This window comes from Dermatophagoides pteronyssinus, unplaced genomic scaffold (assembly GCF_027571235.1).
Source record: "Dermatophagoides pteronyssinus isolate colony J.1.1.1.1 unplaced genomic scaffold, Derpt_VIB-CSIC_2022.12 sq0027, whole genome shotgun sequence".
In the NCBI taxonomy this organism is placed as follows: Eukaryota; Metazoa; Arthropoda; class Arachnida; order Sarcoptiformes; family Pyroglyphidae; genus Dermatophagoides; species Dermatophagoides pteronyssinus.
In genome coordinates, this window is record NW_027461551.1 from 420798 (window position 1) to 447894 (window position 27097).

The window sequence follows — 27097 nt, forward strand, 5'->3', positions numbered from 1 at the left end:
TCAAATTCTTCTTATTCCTTGTTTTTTTTCCTGGCTTTTCACCATCATAATGATGATGAATAATATGATCAAAGATTTCAAACAGGTTGATAAAACTAATCTTGAACAAATGACTTTAAATCTTTGGAATGATAGTTCTATCAATGTTAATAATAATGGTTAGTAGGATTTAATTTTATTTTTTTGTTCCAAAAATGTTGATTGTATTTTCTATTCTTTTTTTCATTTAAAGGTTTGAATACAATTCTGGAAGAATCATCAAATGATTCATTAGATTCGGGTATTAGTATGGTGGAAAAACGTGAATCATGGCGTCAATCATCAACATCACCATTTCGAACAACAAATATGAATCGAACAACAATGATGATGAATAATGTGGATCATTCAAATCAATTATTGATGCCGGTTATTAATCGTCGACCATCATCATCATCATCGAATTTGGTTATGAATGGCGATTCATTAATGAATCAAATGTGTACATTATATACCGATATGTCATTCGATGATCGTATATTTTTTGGTGTACATAATTTTTTCCTATTGAAATGTTCATTATCCGAAAATCAATGTAATGTTGATTTTTCTGCAAACAATAATAAGGTATCGATAATTGGTAAAGCGGAAAATGTAGCCAAAATTTGTAAATCATTTTTTCTACATTCAACATTTGCATTACAATTTGAATTCTATTTTTTTGATGAAACAACATGTGCTGATTATATGAAAGAACGTTTTCCATCAGTACAAAAAGAATATGAACAATGGGATGTTTATATATCGTATCGTCCGGAAAAGCCAAACATATTATTGTTTACATTTTTAACATTTCGAAAATTTTTCGTTCGTCTTATTCAATCGATGATAAATTTTCAAATGCAATTAGAATTCTATCAATTAGGTCGTGTAATGCCAAATTTTATGAGTACATTACAAATACCGATTACTCGGCGTGAAGGAAATCTTATAAATAGTAATTATTTGGAATCAATTGAACATGAAACCGGTACTAAAATCAAATTGATTCGTTATCATGATTGTCATCATTATCCATTTGGAAATGTTATTATTACTGGTGTTGATATATTATCGGTTATACAAGCACGTTGGTTAATTACAACACGTTTTGAATATGAATTAAAATTTCAGGTTACCATATCGGATATATCATTACTGGTAAAATGTATTTCAAGTTTGAACTATGATCGAAGTTTGATCGAAGTGACCATATCACCATGTGCATCGAACCCAAGTTTAGACTCAAAAATTCTATCAATCAAAACAAATGAAAAACATATTGATAAAATATTTTCCATTCATAAAGAACTTATTGATTCAATGATGATCAATGGTATTATTGCCAAACACTAAACATTTGATCACAAAATTAACCCCAAAGAATAATTTTTTTTGGCCCAAATATTATTATTACTTTTTCATATCAAAAATTGTCGACATTGTCGTTGATATCAATCTCAATTATCTTTGATGATTAATTTTCTTTAAATTTTTGTTGTTTCTTGATCTTTCAATGTTTATCAATCTTTCTATCTATCTAATCAATCTATCTAACAATTTTCTTTCTTCATTTTGTTCCTAAAAAACACTTTTTTCCCCTGCCAAAAGAAGAACCAAAACAACAAATACACAATATATGATTATATAATTACAATTTCATTACAAATATAATATATTGTTTATAATTATCATTTATAAAGTGAAAATTATGCAAATAAAAAAAAATTGAATTTCTTTTTTGGCAAAGATATTCCCATGGTTATAATTTTTTCGTTTTTTTTTCCAGTTTCATAATTCATCCGTAACATGTGTATGTAATTGTTGTCCAAAATCGGTTGCTTCACTACCAACAAATACATCATGATTATCAATAATTTCATCAATGGATAATCTATTATCATGATTTGTATCGGCCGATGAAATCAAATGTAATGCTTCATTCATGGCAATTTCACTATACGAGAGAAAAAAATGAATCAAATGAAAAAAAAACAGATTTCAAAATAATAATTTTTCAAACTTACGTATTATTCGGTATTATCCAATTAATACATTCATTAAAATCTAAACGACCATCATTATTTTGATCATAATCATTTTCAAATTTATCTTTTTCCGATATATAATGTTCAGATTTCAAATCCGGTACATTTCCATTTTCATCGCTAATAAATTCTTTAAAATCAATAAAACCATCTTTATTTTGATCACGACGTTCAAACATTTGTTCAATTAATGTTTTAAACATATGTTCAAATTCTTCGGGATTATTAAAGGCAGCAAATTCTTTTGCATCCAAACGATTATCATTGTTCAGATCGGCAGCTTTCCATAAAACTTTATCCTCTTCAAGAAATTCATTCATCATTTCATCGCCTAACTAGATTTGATTGAAATGAAATTTTAACAAAATTAAATTGAATGAAATTACTTTCAAAACAAACAAAACTAACCTTAAGTTCATCATCTAAATCGAATGAAATTTTTAAATGTTCATCCCATGTAACAAACTGATCATTATTTAAATCTTCTTCATTTAATCGTTCTTCACCTTCTTCAATGGCTAAATTTTTAAATGATTTTAATACCCATGATTGTAATTCATCATGATCAACATAACCATTATGATCAGCATCGATACCTGTTTCAACTAATTTTCTTAAACGACGTTTTGATTCATCAACTGAAAGTGTTTCGAATTCTTGTGCCGTTTGTCGACTACCAAGTATAGCTTCATGATCAAGTTCATGATCATCATCCATTGTTGAATGTTGAACATGTGATTCGAAAGCATCATCAATTCTTTCTTGATTATGTTCATGTATTTGATGAGTTTTTGTATGCAGATTTGATGGTGTTCCATTTACCATTGTCTGGATGATAACGACGACAATAATCAAACAAATAGACGATGATGACATTGTTCAATTGGGTTTTCGATCAACTTGATGCTAATAACAAAATATGAATACTCCTACAAGTTTTTCTGGTGACGATATATTTATATACGAAACACCCGAACCTGTCCAACAACAGCTGGATTATTTCAATTATTATGAACGCATGAACAAAATGTTGCCAACAAAACAAAAAACACGATCAAAATCGCAATAAAGGTGAATTACATTTGAATATTTTTTTTGATTTTTCAAAACTTGAAAAAAAAATTTTTTTGTCAAAACTTTTGACATTTATCAATCAATCAAATCAAATCAAACAATAATGGCGCTCGATTTTAGTTTACAATTCATTTGATTTTAATCAAATTTTTTTCTGTTTTGTTTTGTTTGTTTCGATAGATTGTTGGCGCCATACTTAAACGACGTATCATTTTGCTAAATACACGTAATACAATCCGCGTGTGTTTTGGTGTTCGAATTCGATTGAGCTGATCAAGAAAAGAATTCTGTTTGTTATTGACATTTGTGGTTTTCCATCAAAATTATCTAATTGCTTCGAGATTATCGTTGAGACAAATAACATTCCACCGGGAAAAATAATGGCCAATTTTATTCATATTATTAAAAAATTCTTTCAAGAATATAATAAAACAACAAGTAAACGTTTGAAAGCAATCGATGTCTATTTAGCATATATATTTTTTACCGGTATTATACAATTTGTTTATTGTTTATTGGTTGGTACATTTCCATTTAATTCATTTTTGGCCGGTTTCATATCAACAATTGCAAGTTTTATTTTGGGTGTTTGTCTTCGTATACAGGTGAACGATCAGAATAAATTGGATTTTTTCAATATAAAAGATGAACGTGCATTTGCTGATTTTATTTTCGCTCATATTATATTACATTTGGTTGTAGTAAATTTTATTGGTTAACAGTGAAAAAAGAAGCAAGCAAAATTTATAATTTACAATTTTTCATTTCTTTATTTGAAATTACAAAAATATGAATTATTAAAAAAAGTAAATAAATAAAAATTTTTCAAAAAAAAAAATCAATTTGGTTGTGTTAAATTTTCTAATTGTTCACAAATTTCTTTACATTTTTGTTGTGTTTCCATTGTAAAAACGGAAAATTTTTCCATTGATTGTGCAATACGACGAATTTCTTCAATGATAATACCAATATTCAATGGTAAACAAGCATTACGTGCATCAATAATTTTCTTTTGTAATATAGTAAAACAATTATCAAATGCTTTACGGGATAGCAATAATCGTTCATTATGATTTACAAATTTTTTATCCGGATCTGGTTTTTTATACAAACCAATTGCCATTAAACTTAATTGATTATAATCATCAGTTTTAAAACAAATATCAATCATTAAATTTGTACAACGAAACATATGTGAATTAAAATTACCGGCACGTTCAATTTCATCGATAGGTATACGCCATATACCATTATAGAAATTTGCTGGTTTACGATCAAAAAACAGACCATTAATATAACCAGGATTGGAATTCGGTTTATCCGGATCAATTTCAAAACGTAATAAATCATTCTGTTTATTTTGTTGTCCACCACCAAACATTATTAATTTTGCTGTATAATAATCACGTATCGAATAATAATAATAAGCTAAACGATAATATGATTTATAATGTGCATTATAACGTGCTAGACAACGTTTTATTCCTTTTAAACACATTAAAATCAATTCATTACGATAACGATTATGATCAAATTTTTGATCACGTTCAGATACCATATCGATTAGATCGTTTACAATCGGTATAACTGGTTGTTCAATATCCGATGTCATCATTATGGTCGAAGTCGATGATGAATCATTTGAATTTTGTGAATTATTCTTCGATAAATCATTCAATGTTTGTTGATGGTGTCTTCTGGCTGCAGACGACGATGATGACGATAAACCATTCACCGATGATGAATTGAATGATTTCCTCAATATAAATGGTGATTTATTTACTTTTATCAATTGATATTTCAGATTTCTTAACATTCTTGCTGTAAATTTTCTATTATTTAATAAATATTTTAATATTACTGAATGTATACGATAATGTATTTCTAATGCTTCGATCGATAGGAATGATGGTGCAAAATAATTTATTTTTTTTGGATATGTTGCACCATCCAGATACAGATTTAAATATGCCCATTCATAATATTGTAATATTTGTAATAAATCATTTGTGTTAGATTTTTCAGCCACCTTACCCAACATATAATATGATAACCATGATTCTTCATTATTAATATCCGGGTCGATAATTTTTTCAAAACATTTTTTTGCTTTTTCCAATATTTGTTCATAGGTAAAAAAATTATTTTCACTTATTTTCAATTCTTCATGTTCCGTACCAAAAATTTGTAATCTTTTTTGTAATCGTGACCAATTACTTGCAATATTATAACATAATATACCATATTCAATCCATAATTTACTATTATCCGGCTGTAGATAAAGTGCTTGTTCAAAACATTTCATTGATGAATATGATGTTTGATAAAATTTTTCACCATTCGTATTAATACCTTCAATCAACATTTGATCAACTTGATAATTTATTGATAATGCTAAACCAGCCCATGAATCAAAACGTTCTGGATTTAATGATAAATCATTTATATAAAAATATTTTGCTTTTGCAAAATCTTTTGATTTAAAATGATGATCAGCCAGCAAATAATATAATGTTGATGTTACTGAATTTGATTCTTCTTCATCATTGTTTTGAGAAAATGATCGTAATGGTGTACCACGTTTAATATAATTATTAATTTCAATTGTATGTTTAGGTTTTTCCGATTCCGGTATTAGACTGAGAATTTTAAGGAAAAAATCTTTTGTTTCCAATGTTATACCTGAATGTCGTGGATTACTATCAAATTCAGGCATTGAATTTGGAACAAAATACAGATAAATTTCTGGACAATGTTCCCATTTTAATTCAATATTTGGTGATGTATGATGATAATCTTGTTGTTGTGATGAAATACTTGTTTTTTGTTGTGGTGGAAAATTAAATAAACAGGAAAAACATTGTAATGCATCATCATCCATATCAAAATCGGTAAAAATTTTCTGTGCTGACCAAAGAAATTGACCATTATGACTAGTACAAAGACCACGACGACCAAGAATATTATGACCAATTTGATAGAATTTTATTAATGATGATGTGGATGATGTTTCAATATAATCATCATCAGATTTTTCAATAATTTCATCAAATATTGTCTGCAATATAAGCCATGGTAAAATTGAATTACCTTCACTTGCATATTTAACAATTTTTCTTAATAATTTTCCTGTTAATTGTACTTTTTTATTCGAATCAGTTACGGTTACACATCGTAATATAATTTCCAAACAATCATCATCAAAATTTGACCAATTTTCAAAAAATTCAATTGCTTTTTGCCATATTTGTGCCTGTATGATTGCTTCATAAAGTTTTTGTTTTTCATCATTCGTTAGATCGATTTCATTTTTTGTAAAACATAACCGTATTATTTCAACATAATTATGTTTATCATTATCATTATTATTATCATTATTTAATTTTGAAACATTTTGCATATCGATCAATGTTTTTATATATTGTTCATTTATATGTAAATTATTTGATGCTAACACTTCGAACATATCCTCGGTCGCAATCGATGGTTTATCTGATCAGAGAGTGAAAGAGAGAGAGAGAAAAAGCAATGAAAATCATTCAAATAAATAAGAAGAAGAAACAAACCTGAAAAATGTTCACCCAATGCAAAATGTACAAAATATTCGGAATCATTTTGACAAAAATCCAATGCATATTGTAGATAATCAATATTTAATTCTTTTGTACCACAAAGTACAAAAAACCGAATTAAAAAACAACGATATTCATGAATGTCAAGATGAAAATAAAGTTTGATAAGAATTTCTTTTAAAAACAAAATTTCTTGTCGTTGATAATCAATTTCATTTGCAATCAAACAAACCATAATCATATCAATGGTTATATCACGACCAATTCGACATAGGATACCGAGTGGAAGTTGATTTTGTTCCCTTTGGAATTCACAGAAAACAGAGAAAAAACGAATGAAAATCAATTAACCTGACATTTCTTAAAGAAGACAAAAAAACAAACTTACCTATGTATCCTGTACAGCGACATGAAAACTTTCGGTATATTTAGATTTTGAATTTTTGAAACTTCAACCAGATAAAAATCAATAATATCCAATATGTTCAACATCGGGTTATTCGTTTGATATGTTCGAAGTTTATCGAAAAACATTTCAATCGATTCCAATTCGATTAATCGATTAATTTTTAAATTTTCATTTATACTAACCGAATTACTGGATATATTTTCCGTTTCAATTGCAGTCGATGTTGTTGATTTTGTGGTTGCTGCTGATACCTGATCATTTTTCAAATAATCCGGCAACAGATTCATTAATAAATCAAAAACATTTTGTTCATCATCCGAATCGATTGTATTACGATTATTATTTGATTTAGTTTTTACACGTGATGAACGTCGTTTATCAACAAAATCATAAACCAATTGTTTATCGTTTCGGCTGTTATTTTGTTGTTCGGTTGTTTTTTTCATCATTTTTTCACCATCAATTTCCATCGATGTAGCGTTATTGTCGTTTTCAGAATTTGTTGTTGTTATCGAATGATTCTGACCATCATCATTGCTGTCAAAATTGATTGAAACCGTAGCACAAACATTCGAATGTTGCTGTATGGAATCATAGATTTTTCGAATTTCTTCACCAATCTTTTCAAATGTTGAATGTTCGACTGGATTTAGATTCAATTGTAAACGTTTTCGTTTTGTTTCAGAATGATAATCTTCTTCATGATGATGAAAATATTCTGATTTTAATTGTTCTAATGGTCGAAGTATTCGAGGAACCAATTGAATTAATTGTTCATTCGAATCAAATTCTTCATTTTCACCACCCAATACAGTTGTTATGTATGATTTATGTTCATTATTCACTAAATCATTTAAAATTGGTGGCATTAAACGTATACATTCATTTAGAAGGATTTTTGCTTTCAAATAATCTTGGTTTACATCAAGACCACGTAAACAAATACTTGAACAACGATAAAGATTTTCCGTTATAAAATAAAGATCAATTAGATTATCAATGGCAACAAAATTGGATGAATTATAATTAAATGCTTGTTCAAAACAACGTTTTGCGAGAAAATAATTTCGTTGATTACGTGATTTTCGACCACATGTCAACCATAGATTAATATCAGTATTATCAATTTCTAATGCATCCAATATATAATCCAAATTATTTTTAAATAAACCAAGATTTTTATATGTAAGATATTTTAAACGTTTCAATAGATATGGATCTTTGATTTTTGGTTGATCATCGCATTCTAATTCTTCTTTTAAACGTAATAATAAATTTTCAGCATCAATAATATTACCATTTGCAGCCAATCTAAGTGCATTAATATAAAGATCATTCAATTCTTCTTCTTCAGCTTCTTTTGTTGTTTGATAATCTGAATCATCGGTTGAATTATCCGATGATTCGGATTCATTATCATTTAATGCTTTGATTCTTTTCATGATGATAATTTCGTTTTTTTCGAATGTTTGATGGTCAACAACAAGAAAAACAACAATGCTTATCATATGGATTCTATTTTCTAATATCAACCGCATTCGATAGATGGCAGCAGTTTTTGCTTTTTTTATGGCAGAATTTCGAATGATAAAAAGGAAATTCGAAATTTTCACCATAAAAATCAAGGATTTTGGTGAAATGAAAATGAAAAAAAAACAAATTTCAATCCGATTAACTCAATGTCGATGTTTGTTTTGTTTTGTTTTGTTTTTCCCAACATCAAGATAATCAAGATTCAACAACAACAACAGTTTCTTCCAATTTTTGAACAGAATAAGGAAAAGAATGAAACTTTTCATTTTCAAATGCAGCAATTTCAACCATCATCGATTCGTACCCACCACGAAAAAAAACCAAATTCTTTTCCTTATGATTATTTAATTTTTCCTTTGAAAAAATTTTCGCAAATCAAATTCATTATCAAACGAAGAAAGAAAAGAAAAACCTTCGAGGAAAGAATCTTTCCTTTTTTTTCAAAAAGCCAAAACATCAACCAGAAAAACACGTGATTCAATCGATATGATCATCATAGATTTGGCTATTCAAAATTCAAAATGTTTTAGTGCAAAAAACGAAGAGAAAAATTTCCCTCTCTACTCATTTCATTCATAATTTGAATGAATTAAATAATTTTTAAGAAAAGTGACTTTATCTGATTAACGAAAGTAAAGAAAAAATGATAATCGATAGCAATTAAATCGATTGATTTTTCATTGAAAATGACACCCAAAATCGCAAAGTTTCAAATGGAAAATTTCCTTTTTTCTTCAATCCAAATCTTGTCCGTTTCATTATTCATTCAATCGATTACCAGATCGATCAAAATGAATAACTAAAATGTTTTTTCAACAGCTAAGTTCAAGATAAAAAACAAACAAGCAACAACAAGTCTTTCCCGCTTTTTTCTTTTGCTTTTTTTGCTTCATTATTGTGCCACCATCATTGTGATGATAATGATGATAATAATGTCTTTTTTGGATGATGATGTCTTTTCTTTTTTTGATTCGAGAAAACCTGTTTTTTTTCATTTTTCTCAATGTTGTTGTTGTTTCCTGTTTGTTGTTGTTCCAGAAAGAAAATTGATCTGCATTTTTCTCTCTCCTCACTTTCATCATTTTTTCCATACATCATCAGTTCATTGTTCCAGATTGTCGTCATTATTATTTCTTTTTGGATGATTTCTTCGGTCAAATTCGGATTATTATTTTCGAAATAAAGGTGGTGGTGGCATTGATGATGATGAGGAAGGAGAATGCCTGGCTCACAAATATGGCCTTTTCATAGATAACGTGTTTGTTGTTTTCCTTTTATCGATTTTTTTCGTTGAAAAACGACGATGAAATCAGATAAATATCAAGATTGTTTGTTGCATCTTGGAAAATTTGCAAAAAAATGTTTTCAAAAAAAAGATGCAAAAATCGCACCATGTTCGAGGTCAAAATTGTTGTTGTTAGTTTGTTGTTTTTGAAACAAATTAAATGAATGAAAATCATCAGAAATTCATGGTCTTTTTGAAGCAAAAACAACAAATTCGCGGTTCTCTTTTCTCTCATTCATTCCTCTTGAAAAAAACATTGCAAGCAATGATGATTCAGTTCAATTCTTTAATCAACCTTACAAACAACCAACCAACCAATCTCATCAAAATTCAAACCTTGATTTTTTGTTTTTCGTTCGTCGTTGTTTGTTGCTTGTTTGCTGAAAAAATCTGATGAAACTAGCAAGAATCATTTTTTGTTTTTCTTCTTCCATCATTTTCAAGTTTGTCCAATGTCAAGTACATCTCTCTCTCTCTCTCTCTCTCTCTCTCTCTCTCTCTCTCTCTTTCAAATTTTTTAAATGGCCATATCCATTTACATTTCCGGTTATTTTATTTTGTAACTTTGTTTCTTTCTCGTCATCATTAGGCAATTATGAAAATCAGATCAATTTTTTTTTGTTTTGGTTGTTGTTAATTGCTCGATCACTAATTAACGACAACGATGAAATCATCATTTAATTTATGTCAACCTTTTTTTCGTTTTTTTTTTTTTTTTTTTGCTTCATTTAATTCGATATGGTCTGCTATCGTTCGATCTGTCTGTCTGTCTGTCTGCATTGTTTGTTGTCGTTTTTTTTCCCCCGTTCATGACCGTTTTAGAGAAGAGAGGAGGTGGAGCCTAACTCACGCCACTTTTTTTTTTTTTACATTGCAATTTGATGCTGGATGGCGGATTCTCGCCTTTCATTTTGATGTATTGGTAAATTGCATACCGGTTAACGAGGGTGTGGAAAGAAGCTCACAGACAGACAGACAAAAAGCGGTAGTGGTAGTATGCCGGTAAATAATGAAAACAAAAAAAATCATCCGATTTTTTGAAGGTAGCAGTAGTATCTTTGGATTCTATATTTTTTTTGTTGATGATGATGAAAAAGGAGGTAATGAAGATGAGGAGGAGGATGATATAAAGGGGGAGGAATCATCAAAATTTCACATATTTTAATGCTACTACTTTTCTAACTTTCTCTTTTATTTTTTTGGATTGTCCTTATTGGAACCTACAATTTACAGGCGGACATCCTCATCATCCTCACTTATTTATCCTCCTCATCATCATCACACTGTTTCAACATGAAAACATTCGATATACGTTTACATTAGTAAATATATAGAGATTTTTTGTTTGTTTGTTGTGATTTTTGATCTTCATCATCTTCATCATCATTGATAATCATTGAAAAAAAATAATCAACAAAAATGATAATAATCAATATATCTGATTAGTAGGTAAAGAAAAAAATTTTATCATCGTTCGTTTGTGCAAAAGTGTTTCGACGTCCATTCTGATATCAATAGAATTTTAGTCACAAAAGTATTTCGACATTTCATTTGGTTGGTTGGTTCTTTATCATAGAAAACACGCTTTTTCTTTCTTTGAAAAAAAATTGATTGATTGATTGATTAAATGATGCAATCATTATCATTATCAATAAGGAAGAAGGATAAGAAGGTAAGGATGAGAAAATGATGATTATTTTTTTTTTATTAATGAAATTTAATTATCGTAATCTTATTGATGACTATTAATTCCAAAATCTTTTTTACTTTTCTTTTTATAGATTTAATCATCATCGACAATTCGATTCTTTGAAGAAGAAAAAGTAAAAGAATACAGCGTGATTGATCAATTGATCAAAGTAAAAGAATTGTTGTTTTGGATAAATTTTGTATTTTGATTTTACGTCGTATAATCTTGATAATAACAACAACAAAAAACAAACGACAGAAAAAAATCACGTCATAATTTGACATCCTTCTTTTCAATCGAACCAAACGAAAAACATAAAACGTCAATTCACACCGTCTAAATCAAATATATATTTGATTTGAGAGGGGAAGAAAAAAGAGCGGAGGGGGACAGGAAAAAGCCAACTTTGATTTAGAAAATTCGATTGCAACCAATTCGAATCGAATGATTTTTCAGCAATTCGAAAAAAATTCGAAACTTTGTGGCCATTTTTGGATTTTAAAAACTTTCAAAACCCCCCACCAAACAAAAACTTCTAGTATTTAGTGTGCCATTCAATTCAATTCATCATTATCGATTTTTGTTTGGTTTGTTTGATTTTAGTTCATCGACACATTCCGAATGATAATTTCTTTTTTGTTTTTTTCTAATTGAATTTTTCATTTGTCATCATTTTTCGTCATTAACGATTTTTAAAGATAAAAAAAAATTCATTCAGTTTTTGAACAAGGTAAGTTTATTTGATGATTGAATTCGATGTGTACAAAACTGTTTTGTTTGTTTGCTATTTGGACACCATTACCTTATTTGATCAGAAACTTTTTATTGTTTAATTGATTCGTGTGTCCTGCACGTGTGTTGACATTTGGATGTGTATTGTGTTGTTTTTTTTTGTGAATGAAAGAATCCCCTTATTTTTCAAAAATGTGACATATCACACCTTTTGTTTCAGTTTCTGTTTGGTTAGTTGATTTGAAAATTCAATCGACCAACAATCGAATTGTTTATTGCATAGGTAATCAGAAATTTGCTAAATTTCATTGTCATCATCATTTAACACTTGATTGACATTCATCATCATCATTTATTTTAGTAATTAAAACAAAAAAATGTTTAGTGTATAATTTTACAATAATTTTTGTAATCATAAAATTATGCGAATGATAACGATGATAATGATGTCTTTTTACTTAGAAAATCTTTTTCTTGGAAAATATAATCATTTTTCTATAAATATAAGTGAATGTATCGTATTACATCTTCTCTCGATGATAATCGATAGTTTTTTATTGGTTTTTGATTTCGAATGTTGATTATTGAACATTCGACGATGAATGATAATGATAATGGCCTCCATTACCCAGTGTGATTTTGGTTTAATTTATTGATTTTGTTCAACAGAAAAGTGGAAATTTTTGTTTTTTGCAAAGTTTAATTTTTTTAATGATGATGATGACAAAATTATTCTAAAACGATCGAATATTTCCGTTGTATTGTGAAATGTGATTTACGTTTTCAAGTACACGTTTGACGATAATTTTTGATAGATAGAATTTCCTTTATTTGGTAAAATAAAGTTCTTCATGTGAACAAAAAAAAAAAATCATACGATTTTTTTTAATGATTTGATTTACAATCCAAATTATAATTTTTAATTAGGTAATCAAATTACAACTGGGTGGTATGATTAACTATTGAATAATCATATTCCAATTATAATAAATGTTCATAGGGCAAACTAATTTTTCGTTGAATGGTGTGCGTGTGTTAAATTTCATTCAATCATGCATAACACACCAATTAGTAATTTATCTGAAATTGAATCGATTTGATGATTGATCAAATTGTTGTTTCTTTCTTCTTTTGGATAAAATTTTCCCATAATCTTTTTTTCCATCTTTTTTTCGTATGATGTAATCCAATAGACTGTTATTTTTTTCACCCCTTTTTTTGCTTTGTTTATTTTGTTTACGTCATTTTTTTTTAAAAATGAAGGAAATTATTCATATTTTTTCTTTTGTTTGTTTGGAAACTAGAAAAATTTTTAAATTTGAAATTTTGAATTTGAAATTTTCTTCTTCTACTACCCAAATACAAATTGATTATCAGTGTTTTTTTTCCTTCAGACTTTCTCTCTCCCTCTGTGTTTCACTTTATTGATTTATTTGATTTCTAATTGCTTTTTTACACAATCCTTTGATAACGTCATTATTGGAAAAAAGAAAATTTTGTCGTTTTAATTCAAATTCATACGTCATTCATTCATTTAGTTATGGCCATCGTTTTATGAACAAAAAAAAAACTTGCTTAAACATTCAATGTAGAATAATCCTGATTACTACTATTTGCTTGTCCAAAAAAGCCAAACAAAAAAGGGAAATTTTATTCATTACAAAAGGAGTGAAATTTAAAATTAAAAAAACCTAAATCGGATGTTCACCACCAACCAACAATCATTAAAACCGCCCATTATCATTTTTCGTTTGTTTGTTTTTTACCAATCATTGTTGTTGTTGAAAGGAAAAAAAACAATATAAAATAAATTGGAAAAATTCATTTTCCATCGATTAGATTAATATTGAAAAAAACAACATTGGACCAACTTGAAGGTGGTCATATAGCGTCAGGAGATTCAGTGTTTTTTTATCAATATTTTTTGCTTTCTGTGTTTGATTTTTTCGAAGAAATTCATAGTTCAAAAATCGCTATTGTGTGTGTGGTTATAATTAAACTGTAAATAATTTAATAGTTTCAAGTTCGAATATTTGTTTAATGTTTTTTTTTCATTGTTTCTTTTTTTTTTTTGTTTCTAAATTAATTTTCTGTTTCATTTTTTTCTTTACTTTATAATCACAGTAACGATAGTGGTACGATAACGAAAAATTAGAAGCAAAAATCGTTTTCTTGTGTGTGCTTGGTCGTGAAAAAAAATATATATTTGGTTTTTTTGGTCGAAAAAGAAGATTTTTACTTGAAAAAAAGTTTTAATTTCATTTTTGGTGGTCGTCATCATTTTATCATCATCAATTTTAACGTCAAGCAAAATCAAATCAATTTGCATTTTGGACGATTGTGATCAAATCGTATTTGTTTGTTTGGAGTCGAATTTTATCGAATTGCTTTTTTTAACCACGTTTTCTGATTTTGTTTCTTTCTTTTAATCATCATCATTATCATCAATTTGTAATCAACCCTGTGATTTGGATTTTTTTTATTTATTTATTGATTCAACGATAACGATTTTTGTTTTATTTCTTCACGTTTTTGATTGATTGATTGACAATCATCTTCGTATCATATATATTATTCTTGGTAAGCAAAACCTATAGCAAAGTGATAAAAAGAAAATTTGAAAAAATCAATAAAATTCATCATTGTGTGGATTTAAAAACGATGACAGCATCATCAACACCCGATTTAACGACAACATCAACACCAACATCATCACCACCATCAACAACATTTGTGATGAATGGTACAACAACAACAACAACAACAAATGAACAATTATCAACAACTGCTGTAATCATGAATGGTACTGGAACAAAATCATCATCAATTTCAACTGATTCAATTAATAATAACAATAATAATAATATTGAAAAATCTAATAATAAGAATTTTTCCAATATTCCAAATGGTCATCATAATTCATCAACAACAATGCTAATGTCAAATGGTGGTAGAAAAATTCATTCAACAACAAAAATGTTGAATGGTGAATTATCAAATTATAATGATAATAATGATGATGAAAAAATCATTACAAAATCAAATATTGATTCACCACCAGAAACACCATTACCGGCTGCACCATCATCACCAAATTTATCATCGACAGCGGTATCATCATCATCATCATCATCTTCTTCGGCTCATACAATACCAACAGGTCCTAGTGCATTTAAAGTTCCAGCCGATATTACTGTAAAACTTTTAAAAGGTTTATTTATTTTGCTCGTACATTTGATTGTCACTTTATATACATTGATTACATGGCCAATCTATTATTATGTTCAAAGACCATTTGAAGTAGTTGAAAAATCTAAACAAATTCGATCGAAACAAATGAATCCTGAAGATCCAAAATCACCATGGGTTGGTGAATTTCCTGAAAAATGGCCATTCGTATTGGATAAATGTGAAAAAATTGATGATCTTTGTGAATATATTGGTGAATATTTTTCATTAAAAAATCGTGCACTTGGATCACGTCGTGTACTTAAAGAATTTGTTGTACTTGGCCCGGATGGTAAAACACCATTACGTATTGATGGTCGTACAGTGAAAAAACGTGAATTATCCGATTATGAATGGATTACATTTGAAAAAATGATTGAACGAAAAAATAATATTGCTCGTGGTTTTCATTTGGCCGGTATTAAACGTAATGAACCGATTGTTATACTATGTGAAACTTGTGCCGAATATTTTATGGTTGAATTGGCTATTGCTCGTTCAGGTAACGTACAGGTGAATGTTTTTGCTACGCTTGGTGATTCGGGTATTGCTCATGCTATACGTGAAACTAATTCAAAATATATTTTTACATCATGGGAATTATTGCCGAAAGTACGATCGATTATTTCGCATTATGATTTTGGAATCAATAAAGTTATCTATATTAATCGTCGTGTTGAACAAACAACCGAAGAAATGGATAATGAAGCGGCTGAATTGATTAAACCAATCGGTTCTACGGAATTTGTATCATTGGAAACAATCGAAAATGATGGTCAAACACGTGGTGATGAAGTTGAAGATCAATGTCGACCAATAGGAAAAGATGAAATATCTTATATAAGTATGTATTTAGTTTTTGTTTAGTGATAATAATTAATAATTGAATTTTCAATTTTCACAATATTAACAGTGTATACATCGGGAACAACTGGTATACCTAAAGGTGTTCAAGCTACATCATCACAAATGATTCATCTGATGCGAACGATATTACCGGTGTTAAAAAATGCAATCGGACGTGCTCATGAAGAAATGTATGTTGCATATTTACCACAAGCTCATATATTCGAAGCAACATGTGAATTTTTAGCGTTGGCATTGGGTGCACCACTTGGTTTTGCAAATCCATTTACATTGACTGATTCGGCACCAGGTCTGGCACCTGGTACTGAATCTGATCTACGTTTATTAAAACCAACGATTATGATTGCCGTACCATTAGTATTGGAACGAATGCGTAAAGAAATATATACAAAACTTGAAGCAAGATCTCCAATTTCATCACCATTATTTAATTATTTAATGGATTATAAAATAAGATGGACACAAAAAGGTAAACTCTTTTCTTTTTTTTGATCATTTTGAATCATTTTTAACTGATTTCAAATCATTATAGGATATAAAACACCAGTTGTGAATAAATTATTATGTAAAAAAATACGTGAACAATTTGGCGGCCAATTACATTTGTTAATTCTTGGTGGTGCGCCATTATCAGCCAGTCTACAAGCTTTGATCAAAGCCGCCTTAAATGTGACATTGGTACAAGGTTATGGTATGACTGAAACATTAGGCGCATGTATCTGTATGGATGAAGATGATCTCTCATATGGCCGTTGTGGTCGACCATTATATGGTGTACATGCAAAACTTGATGATTGGACCGAAGGTGATTATCGTGTTACAGATAAACCATATCCACGTGGTGAACTAGTGATTGGTTCAAAAGCCAATTCGCTTGGCTATCTAATGAAACCCGAAATGACAGCCGAATTATATGAAAAAGATGATCAACTTGATATTACTTGGTTTCGTACTGGTGATATTGCTGAAATACATCCAGATGGTACATTCAAAATAATTGATCGTAAAAAAGATCTAGTTAAACTTGCCAATGGTGAATATTTCTCTCTTGGAAAGGTATGTTTTTTTTTATTATGATTTTTATCTGAATAATAAATATGATCATTTATTGAATAGATCGAATCAATACTCAAAAATTGTAGCTATATTGATAATATTTGTGTGTTTGGTAATGCATTAGCTAACTATCTGGTGGCCTTAATCATACCCAATGCAAATCGTTTTGGTCGTTTAGCTAAATCATATCGTGTACCACGTTCGGAAGCAACTAATGATGAACGTTTGAAAAAAATTGTTCTTAAATCATTACGTGAAAGTGGTCTTAAAAATGGATTGAAAAAAGCTGAAATACCAACAAAAATACAAATATTATCGGATGAATGGACACCTGATAATGGAATGTTAACAGCTGCAATGAAATTAAAACGTAGTATGATTAAAACAAAATATTCATCAATAATAGAAGAATTATTTCATGATCCAGAAAAAGATACAAAACAATGATCACACACACAAATACACAACACAACACAACACTCTCAAAATATGGACTGAATATGAGAAAGAAGAAGAATATATAAATATATTTATAATTGTGTGTGTCATCATTATAATTATAATTATTATAATTAATATATATAATACAAATTAACAAACTTTTTTTTATAAAAAAAAAGAAAGAATAGATAAAAGTTTTTAAAAGAAAGAGAAACACATTCATTTAGTAACAACAACAACATTTACCTGCATACTTACAAACACACACACACACATTGTAACACACTTTAAAAAAATATTTAATTTCATTTCAATTTTACAAAGAGATTATAAAATGTAATTTTGTTTGTTTATTTAAGGTGTCCATTTATTATTATAATTATTATTATTATTGAAAAATTCATTAAGGTTAACATATGATTCACACAACAACAACAACAGAATATTTAAACTACTACGTTCTTGGATTGTGATAAAAACATTTTTTTTAATTCATTTTTTGAATCAATCAAAAAAAAATTTGGGCCATTCATAAAAATCGTATGGTAACTGTGTGGTTTGAACAGGAATTTGATTTTTGAAAAAAATAAACATCATCCTTATTTATAAAAATTTTTTTTTTTGTAAAAAAAACAAAAATGAAACTTTAATGATTGTCATTATCATGGCCATCATGGCCATCAATTATCATCGATAAAATTTAGCCCTATGTAACCCAAAAACACACCACACCACACAACACAAACAATTCTTGATTCTGAAAATTATTGAAAATGAAAAAAAAACAAAAATTGATAGCATCCTTCATCGTCTGATTGATTTTTGACACACACACACACACACACACCGACACACAACACAACGGAATTTGTTCAATTTTCATCGATTGTTTTAATTTGTTTTTGTTTTTTTCTTTCTTCTTCTTCATCGTCAAAATTTTGTTGATTTTTAATCTCGAATCTAATCGATCAATCAATCAAAATTTATAATGATAATGATAATTAATTTGAAAAATAAAATTTAATAATAAAATTTTGTTAAATAAAATTAAAAATTGAAACAAATTCCGCTTAAATTATTCGGCTTAAATTTGGCTTCAAAGCCAAATTGGCACACCCAAACCGTGCATACACTCGATTTACACACTTTTTATAATGATAATTATCATTATTATTATTAATTCAATTCTACGCTCCATCACAATGATGAATTTCCAGCAAAAAAAAAAAAAAAAAAAAAGAAGGACAAAATCAACGCAAACAATCGATATATATACGATTTTACTCAATTAATATTCAATCATTTGTTTTTTTCCATTGAATCGAATCGAATACAACAAGGGGATTATATTGTATTATTATTAATTTTGATGAACATGATCAATTTCGTTTTTGTTTTTTGTTTTTTCCTGTTAATGATTATTTCATTAGATGGATTTTGTTTTTTTCCGTTCATTCATTCCATTCATTCATTGATTCAGTGCATTTTTCTTCTATTTTTTTCCATTTACTTTCTCGATTATGTAATCAAAAAAAATTCTCATTATCTTCATCATCATCATAATGGTAGGACGACAATGATGATGATGACGGTAGTGGTCCGAATTTTATTCTTCTTGATTCACATTTCAAAATCCATTTTTTTTATCGAATCGATATCGATATTCAATTCCCAATGTGAATTAAACATGGAAAATTTGCTTTTACCCAGGTTCAATGAAGGAGTACTTTTTTTTTGTTGGAAATCTTTTTTGAAATATTGTATATTGTTCCAATTGGAACACCAAAAAAAAAAAATCCACCTGATCTTCCAATTTACAGCTATGTTAATATAGACATTAATTATAATCATCATCACGTGATCATCATGATTTTTCCGGCCAGTAATAATGATCTTAATTCGGAAAATTTTCGGAAACTTTTTTCCTTGAAAACATTCCCTTTTGACATTTTTTTGTTGTTGTTGTTGTTAATGTTGTAATTGAAATGTCACTAATTTTTATCGAAACAAACCAGTGACAAGAATATTTATTCAAATAAAATGTTTGTTTCCAGGGTTGTAACCAACGACAACAACAACCAATCAATGATGGGCGCTAATGTGTTAAGTCAGTCAGTCAGTCAGTCAGTCAAGAAGAAATGATGAAATTCTCTGCCAAAAAGTGTTGAGAAATGTTGAATGAGAAAAAATAAAAAGCCATACAACATAGCCATTATTATTTCACCTACGCCTGTTGTTTTTTTTTGTGAATTTGTAAAAAAAACGATTGAAAAAATAATAATAATAATAATTTCAAGGTAGGTTTGGTTTCATTAGGTTTCAAATTTCAATATATATAATTAGTAATCAAAATCAACTCAAAGTAAATCAAATTTTTTCCTCTATTTTTAGGATCATATAATTTCGGGTTTCAGGTTTTTTTCTTCCACCATAAGTTCAGTTCAATTCAAGAATTATTTCGTAATAGGCGTTTGTTTCCTTCGTCTTCTACTTCCAGAAAAAAAAGGATTTGCAAATATCAATTTCGAAAACTCCTGCAAATGGGAAAAATACGAAAAATGTTTTCAAATTCAATAAGATTGGATTAGATTTCTGTTTTTTTTTCGCTTTTCGGGCGCTACAAAAATATTAATTAAATGTTTCTGGATTTTTTTCTTTTTTCTGGATCAAATTTCCTTTTTTTAGAGAAAAAATCTTTGGAAAATTTTTCAAGAAATAAAATTTCCTGGAAAATTTCTCCAATATTAATTTTTCAATTGAAACCAAAAAAAAAACAAAACAACTGACAATTTGTCAAATTTTTCTTCTTCTCCTATCGGCGATATCTTCGACGTTTGATCAGTGTTTTTCAAAAAAAAACGAAACACGAAAAACGAAAAAACGAAATTTCGCTGTTTTAAAATTAATTTTAATTCAATTAAATTTAAATTCAATCAATTTTACACACACACACACACTTTTGACACGCGAAACAAAACGAAACAAGCGAAACAATGTTTTCTCTCACTCTCTGTGTTCGTTAATTAATCGAAAAACTTTTAATTAATTAATTAATTAATCAAATTTTTTCTCGTTTGTTCTCCGCTCGCTTTGCCACAAATATTTATATAGCATATTGAAATATTGGATCAAAGTTGATCGATGACATTTTTGATTTCCGACTTGAAAACAAAGTGGAAAGAAACAACGAAAACTCATCAAAACAACAAACTAAACTAACAACAGAATAATTATATTTGTGTGTGTGTGTGTGGCCACATTCATTATCATTAACAAATGTCGGATTTTGATCAACAACAACAACAACAACAAAATGATGATAATAATAATAATGATGATGATGATTTACAACAAAGACGTCGTCTATTACAAACAATAAATAGTGATAATAATAATAATATTGATGATGATGATGATAATAATAATGAATATGGTGGTGGTGGTGGTGGTGGTGGGGTTAATGTTGAAGATGGTGGTGGCGGCGGCGGTGGCGGTGTAGGTGGATATAGCGATGATAATAATTATGCTATAAATACTGTAACACCTGAAGATGTTGCTGTTATTGCTGAACAATTACCAAAAATATTACAATTTAAACATTTACAACCATTAAATCATTTTAGACTTTCACCATTAATATTATCATGGTTTCGTATGAAGAATAATAATCAAACAAAAGAACCATCACAACCAACTGAAACACCACCAAAATCACCAACAATATCAATAGAATTTGTAAAAAATATTTATAAATCACCATCATCACCGCCAACAGCAGCAACACAAGCATCACCACCAGCACAAATATTATCAATAATATCAAAATCTGATTCATCAAAAACACCAACAAAAAATTATAATGATACAAATAATGATTCATTTTTTAAAACATCGGATGCAAATAATTATTATCTTTTAACACCTGAACAAAATAATAATAATAATAATAATCAACAAATTAATAATAATAATAATAATCTATTAAATAATGATGATTTAACATTGATTGATTTTTCATTAACAAAAATGACACCAAATCGTTTTCCAAGTTTAAATATGAATAGTAATAATAATGCTGATTCAATCTATCTAAGTCAAATACAACAACAACAAGATCAAACAGAAGAACAACAAGATCCAGCAACAATGATAATATGGACACCATCATTAATACAGGATTTACCATCAAGAGAATTACAGCCATTAAATTTGGAACAAAATGAATTAGTACCATTGGAGAAAAGCGATCTGTTTCGTTATCGACAATCATTAATAAAATTTGATTTAAATGATGATATTGGTGCCATTTATGATAATGCAAATGTTGTGAATCAACAACAAGCTGCTGCTATGGTGGATGGTGGTTTACAGGAAAACAAAATGAAAATTTTTATGAAACGACAACAACAACAACAACAACAGCCACTACCACCACCAGCAACAAAATATTTAAAACCAATATTTTTAATTAAAAAACAATCATTATTACCTTGTGATCATTTACTGGATCCAAAACAACGACAACAACAACAACAACAACAACAAGGACAACAAGGACAAGAACTAACAATGTCACAATCAGAATCGGATTGTAAATCATTAATCATAAGGGATTTACCATCAGTATCAATAATATCATTACGTTTAAATAATAATGATTTAAATAATAATAAAAGTAAATGGCAACAACGAATATTATCATGGAAAGAATTGGATGATGATCAATTATTTGCTTATAAACGACCAATACCTGTTATGATTGATAATAATAAAAATAATGCAATAATCAAACAGATATTGATTGAAGCACCAGTAAAAACAATGTATAAATCTACTGGTGTAGGTGGCGCTGATGTAATGAGAAAAAAATTTAATAGACAACAACAAATGAAAAAAATTCGTAGAAAATCATCCAAATTATCACCACAATTATTATTGAATAAAAGACAAAAATCAAAACTTTCAAAAGATCGTGCCGGTGGTCATCGTGGTCATCGTAAAAGACGAACAACATCTTCGAAAAAACCTAAAACAAAAACTAAAACTAGAAAAAAACAATTGAAAAATTCACCAAGAAAAAAATTATCATCAAGATCATCACCACCACCACCAACAACAGCAGCAGCAGCAGCGGCAAGAAAATTATCACAATCACCAAAACCATTACGACAACAACAATTATCACCGAAAAGAAGAAAACGATTATCACAATCACCACCACCAAGAAAACGATTATCACAAACACCACCACCAACAAGAAAACGAATATCACAATCACCACCACCATTACGACGATCATCACCAAGAAAACGTTTATCACGATCATCACCAAGAAAACGAATATCACAATCACCAACAAGAAAAAAAGGATTATCACGTGGATTATCACCACCAAAATTACCATTATCACCACCACAAAAATTATCAACAATTATAATAATAACACCTAATGAACAAAAATCATCATTATTATGGACGAAGAAAAAATCACGACCAAAATTTTTACAAAAAAAATCATTGAAAAAAAAATCACCTTTAAAACAACAACAACAATTAATTAATAATAATGATTACAATAATAAAAAATTAATAACAAATAGTAATACAGTTAGATGGACAAGTGAAAAATTTCAACCAAAATCAGCAAAACATTCACCAAATTCATATAAATCAAGAAAAACATCAAAATTTTATCAATCACCAACTAATTATCCCGATTATTAAATTACAAAAAATTTACAAAAATATTTACAAAAAAAAATTTACAAACTGAAATACAAAAATAAAACAAAAATAAAAAAATTAAAAAAATATATTGTGATTTTATTGAAAGTTTGTTTGTTTTTTTTCCGTCAAAGCAAAGTGTTAAGGCGCATAAAGTGTTAAGGCAAATAAAAGGTGTGCGTGGAGTGAGTGAGTAAGTGAGTGTTAATTATTATTATCATTTTTTTTTGAAATGATAATAATCACCTGATCAAAAAAGAAGGTCAAATTATGATGGTGGAAACAAAAAAAAAATACTCAAGGTTTCATTTTCATAATGCAGGTACCTAATACCTTGATCGTTATTTTTTATTATTATTCTGTTATGACGTTTACCTGTCTGTTTAATAGCTGGATTATCCCGTTCATTTTTTTGGACAAATGTAATGTAATGTAATGAAATGAAAACAGACATTTAAGGTAAAACAAAAGAATGAAATTACAAAAAAAAAAGAAAAAGCTTTTTTTATTCGTAATTTTATTTCCATCCAAAAAAAAAAACAGAACGCTTAACCTTTTTCATTTATGGTGATATGATGATGATGATGATTAAAATGAACATTTAATTAATATTTTCTCTCTCTCTCTCTCTCTCTCTCTCTCTCTCTCTCTCTCTTTGGCTCTTTACGACAAATAATTTATGAAAAATGAAAATGAAAATTTCATTTTCAAATAACGTTTATGATCGGAAATGTAGTCGAGAGAGAGAGAATGAAAAAATTAGATTCGTTTTGCTATGTTTTGATAGGTTTAAAAATCATCAAAATTGATCCCCAATGAATGAATGAATTGAATTGAATTGAGAGAATGAATGAAAATATCATAATAATAATAATCACAAGACAAACGAAAAAATTTTGTTTTTTTTTTGTTTTTCGATTACGAAACACGAAAATTCTGTAAAATGATTTACAATGATGAAACGAAACGAAACGAACATTTTGCGTGCGCCGCACATTCAACCAACCAACCAACCAAAAAAAAGCAAGAAGAATCTCGATTCTCGATTAACGTATACACACACGACGCACACACGTTTTCTTTCTCTCTCTCTCTCTCTCTCTCTCTCTCTCTCTCTCTCTCTCTCTCTCTCTCTCTCTCTCTCTCTCTCTCTCTCTCTCTCTCTCTCTCTCTCTCTCTCTCTCTCTCTCTCTCTCTCTCTCTCTCTCTCTCTCTTTCTCTCTCTGCCTACCATCATCATCATTATTATTATCTATATCAAAAACGAAAAACGATTATTCAACTTTTTTTTTTCTTTCTCGCACTAAAAAATCTAGTGTGTGTTTGGATATATCCTTGGCGCCTTTTTTTCTTCTTCTTCTCTCACTTTTTGCATTCTCTTCACTATGTATGTTATTCTCATTTTGTCGTTATTCGTTGTAGTTATCTCGTAGTTCGCTGTGTGTGTGTATTTTGTTCAACTTGAATGTTTTCATTCGAAACATATGAACCAACCAACAACATACAGCATTCTGTTCAATTTTTTTTGTTCCCAAATATATTCTTCTCTTGAAATTCAAGAGAGAAACACACCAGTGTAGTATTTTCAGTCAGCTACCCGTGTTTCTTTTCTTCATTCAAAGTTTTTTTTTGTAATATTTTTCGCGCTCTAAAAATAGGTCTTACAGCAGCAACAACAACAACAACAGAATTTTGTTTGTTGTTATTTTTTTCACGGTTAATCATTCTGTATGTTTCACTGTGTGTGCCATGCCAGTCAGTCAATTTCAAATCTTTATTTCTGTTGTTTTGATTCATGTTTTTTTTTGCTGTTTGTTGTTTTTGGTTTTGAAAAATGAATCGAATCGAATCGATAATCGATAATCGTTTCATTCATCATTTTTTTCTGTTTTCTTTGATATTCTCAATATTCATTGCTCAACGCGTTCGTTCATTACCATCAACTTAAGAAAAATTCGGTATATCGTTATCTATGAATTGCCATTCCGGTTCTATTTGTGTGTGTGTGTGTGTTAAGTTCCAAGTTATTAAGGTCATTGTTTATGTGAATGACCCTAAATAATAAAGAATTTTTTTCCACCTCTTTTGTTTAATTAATAATAATAATGTGATAATTCAATGGGAAATATTTTCGGAAAACTTGGAATGTTTCCGGAAATTAATGCTTTTCCCTCCCTCACTATTTTTCAGTGATGATCCGGCGTAACGAATTTTAAATTCAAATCCGAAAAAACTGAACTGAATTTAACTTTTTTTCAAATTTCAACAAAAAAAAATTTATTCGGGTTTTCCGATTCTGAAATAATCCGATTCCGTTTTTATTCAACTTGTCAAACACACATTCTGTGCCCTGAAAGCAAAAAAGAATAAATTCGGTGAATGAATTTTGTTTCTCACTTGCTCAGGATTATTCTGAAAAAAAGAGAGAAATTCTTCGAGTTTCGAAGAAAGAAGATATTCAAACTGATCAAAAATCGAAAAAAAAACAAACTGTTTTGGATTTTTGGTGAAAAAAGTTGTTATTTTAATGATGATTGAAAATGTGGTGTGTGTGTGTGTGTTTTTTTTAACTCAACTAAACACAGCAATCAACAGAATCAAATCAATCGATTTAACCCCTTTACAAGCTTCATCAATTAATCGATTTCATTCACAGTAATAATAATGATGATGATGACAACTTTTAAATGATCAAATCATGAAAAATCACTTTCACAAACTTCGATCGTTTGTCGGTTAAATAGAGAATATTGATTTTTTGTTTTTCACATCAAATAAAAAAAAACCACAACCATCATCAAGCCATCACCGACAACAAAGAATCATCTAAAGAATGGTAATAAGAAATTAGTCAACCCTTTTGTCGTTCATTCATCCATCGATTGCAATTGAAATAAATAAAGTTTTATAATCAAATTGAAGTAAATTTGATTATACAATCGATTTTTTCCTTCAATAAACATCGATTGTATCGATTATTATTACTACCGAATGTTTGTTTCATTTTGGAAACTATTTCAACAGCTAATGTTTTTTTTTCCATTGAAAATGTTGTTCCACTATATCCACCACCCCGTCCATTCATCCTGTCAATTCGGAATTGGGGATGCTAATTGTCGAGTTTGTTGTTTTTCCATTTGTAAAATCAAAAAAAAAAATTCTCATCTGAATTCTCCTCCCCATTATTTCGAAAAAAAAGCTGCCAAAAAAATTCTGTTATAACAATAATTATTTATTGACACATTTGACGAGTTTCATTGGTTGTTGTTACTTTTTTTTATTCATTCGATTTCTTTTTATCGTTTCAATTTATAACAGTGTCGAAATAGTTGATGGGTGGGTGTGTGTCTATAGAGCTTATATGTAGATTTATAATTAGATTTATTGTTCACTTTCACTTTCAATTTGATGGATTTTTTT

General features: G+C 28.6%; 5 protein-coding genes across 6 annotated transcripts; 3 read left to right on the plus strand and 2 right to left on the minus strand.

Annotated features, from left to right (window-relative positions):
- Positions 1-25: 25 nt before the first annotated feature.
- LOC113797497 (uncharacterized) lies at positions 26-1771 on the plus strand. Its single transcript, XM_027347888.2, has 2 exons — positions 26-158; positions 233-1771. Exons 1-2 carry the CDS (start codon positions 50-52, stop codon positions 1372-1374), a joined length of 1251 nt encoding a protein of 416 aa, XP_027203689.1. The 5' UTR covers positions 26-49; the 3' UTR covers positions 1375-1771.
- Positions 1657-2942, minus strand: LOC113797496 (reticulocalbin-2-like). The gene is made up of 3 exons (XM_027347887.2): positions 2475-2942; positions 2046-2401; positions 1657-1975 (listed from the first exon to the last, which is right to left on the minus strand). The coding sequence occupies exons 1-3, from the start codon at positions 2940-2942 to the stop codon at positions 1810-1812; spliced, it is 990 nt and encodes a 329-aa protein (XP_027203688.2). The 3' UTR covers positions 1657-1809.
- Positions 2943-3028: 86 nt separating this feature from the next.
- On the plus strand, positions 3029-3898 carry Dad1 (dolichyl-diphosphooligosaccharide--protein glycosyltransferase subunit). The gene is made up of 2 exons (XM_075823395.1): positions 3029-3137; positions 3321-3898. Exon 2 carries the CDS (start codon positions 3521-3523, stop codon positions 3857-3859), a length of 339 nt encoding a protein of 112 aa, XP_075679510.1. The 5' UTR covers positions 3029-3137; positions 3321-3520; the 3' UTR covers positions 3860-3898.
- Positions 3899-3963: 65 nt separating this feature from the next.
- On the minus strand, positions 3964-8638 carry LOC113797495 (uncharacterized). 2 transcript variants are annotated; one of them, XM_027347886.2, is made up of 4 exons: positions 7101-8638; positions 6707-7014; positions 4350-6632; positions 4133-4267 (listed from the first exon to the last, which is right to left on the minus strand). In XM_027347886.2, exons 1-4 carry the CDS (start codon positions 8627-8629, stop codon positions 4263-4265), a joined length of 4125 nt encoding a protein of 1374 aa, XP_027203687.2. In that variant the 5' UTR covers positions 8630-8638; the 3' UTR covers positions 4133-4262. The 2 variants fall into 2 exon arrangements, with proteins under 2 accessions (XP_075679507.1, XP_027203687.2); XM_075823392.1 differs by having other exon boundaries at positions 3964-6632.
- Positions 8639-14485: 5847 nt separating this feature from the next.
- Positions 14486-18306, plus strand: LOC113797506 (long-chain-fatty-acid--CoA ligase 4-like). Its single transcript, XM_027347898.2, has 4 exons — positions 14486-16433; positions 16503-16925; positions 16989-17512; positions 17573-18306. The coding sequence occupies exons 1-4, from the start codon at positions 15023-15025 to the stop codon at positions 17957-17959; spliced, it is 2745 nt and encodes a 914-aa protein (XP_027203699.2). The 5' UTR covers positions 14486-15022; the 3' UTR covers positions 17960-18306.
- The last annotated feature ends 8791 nt before the right edge of the window (positions 18307-27097 follow it).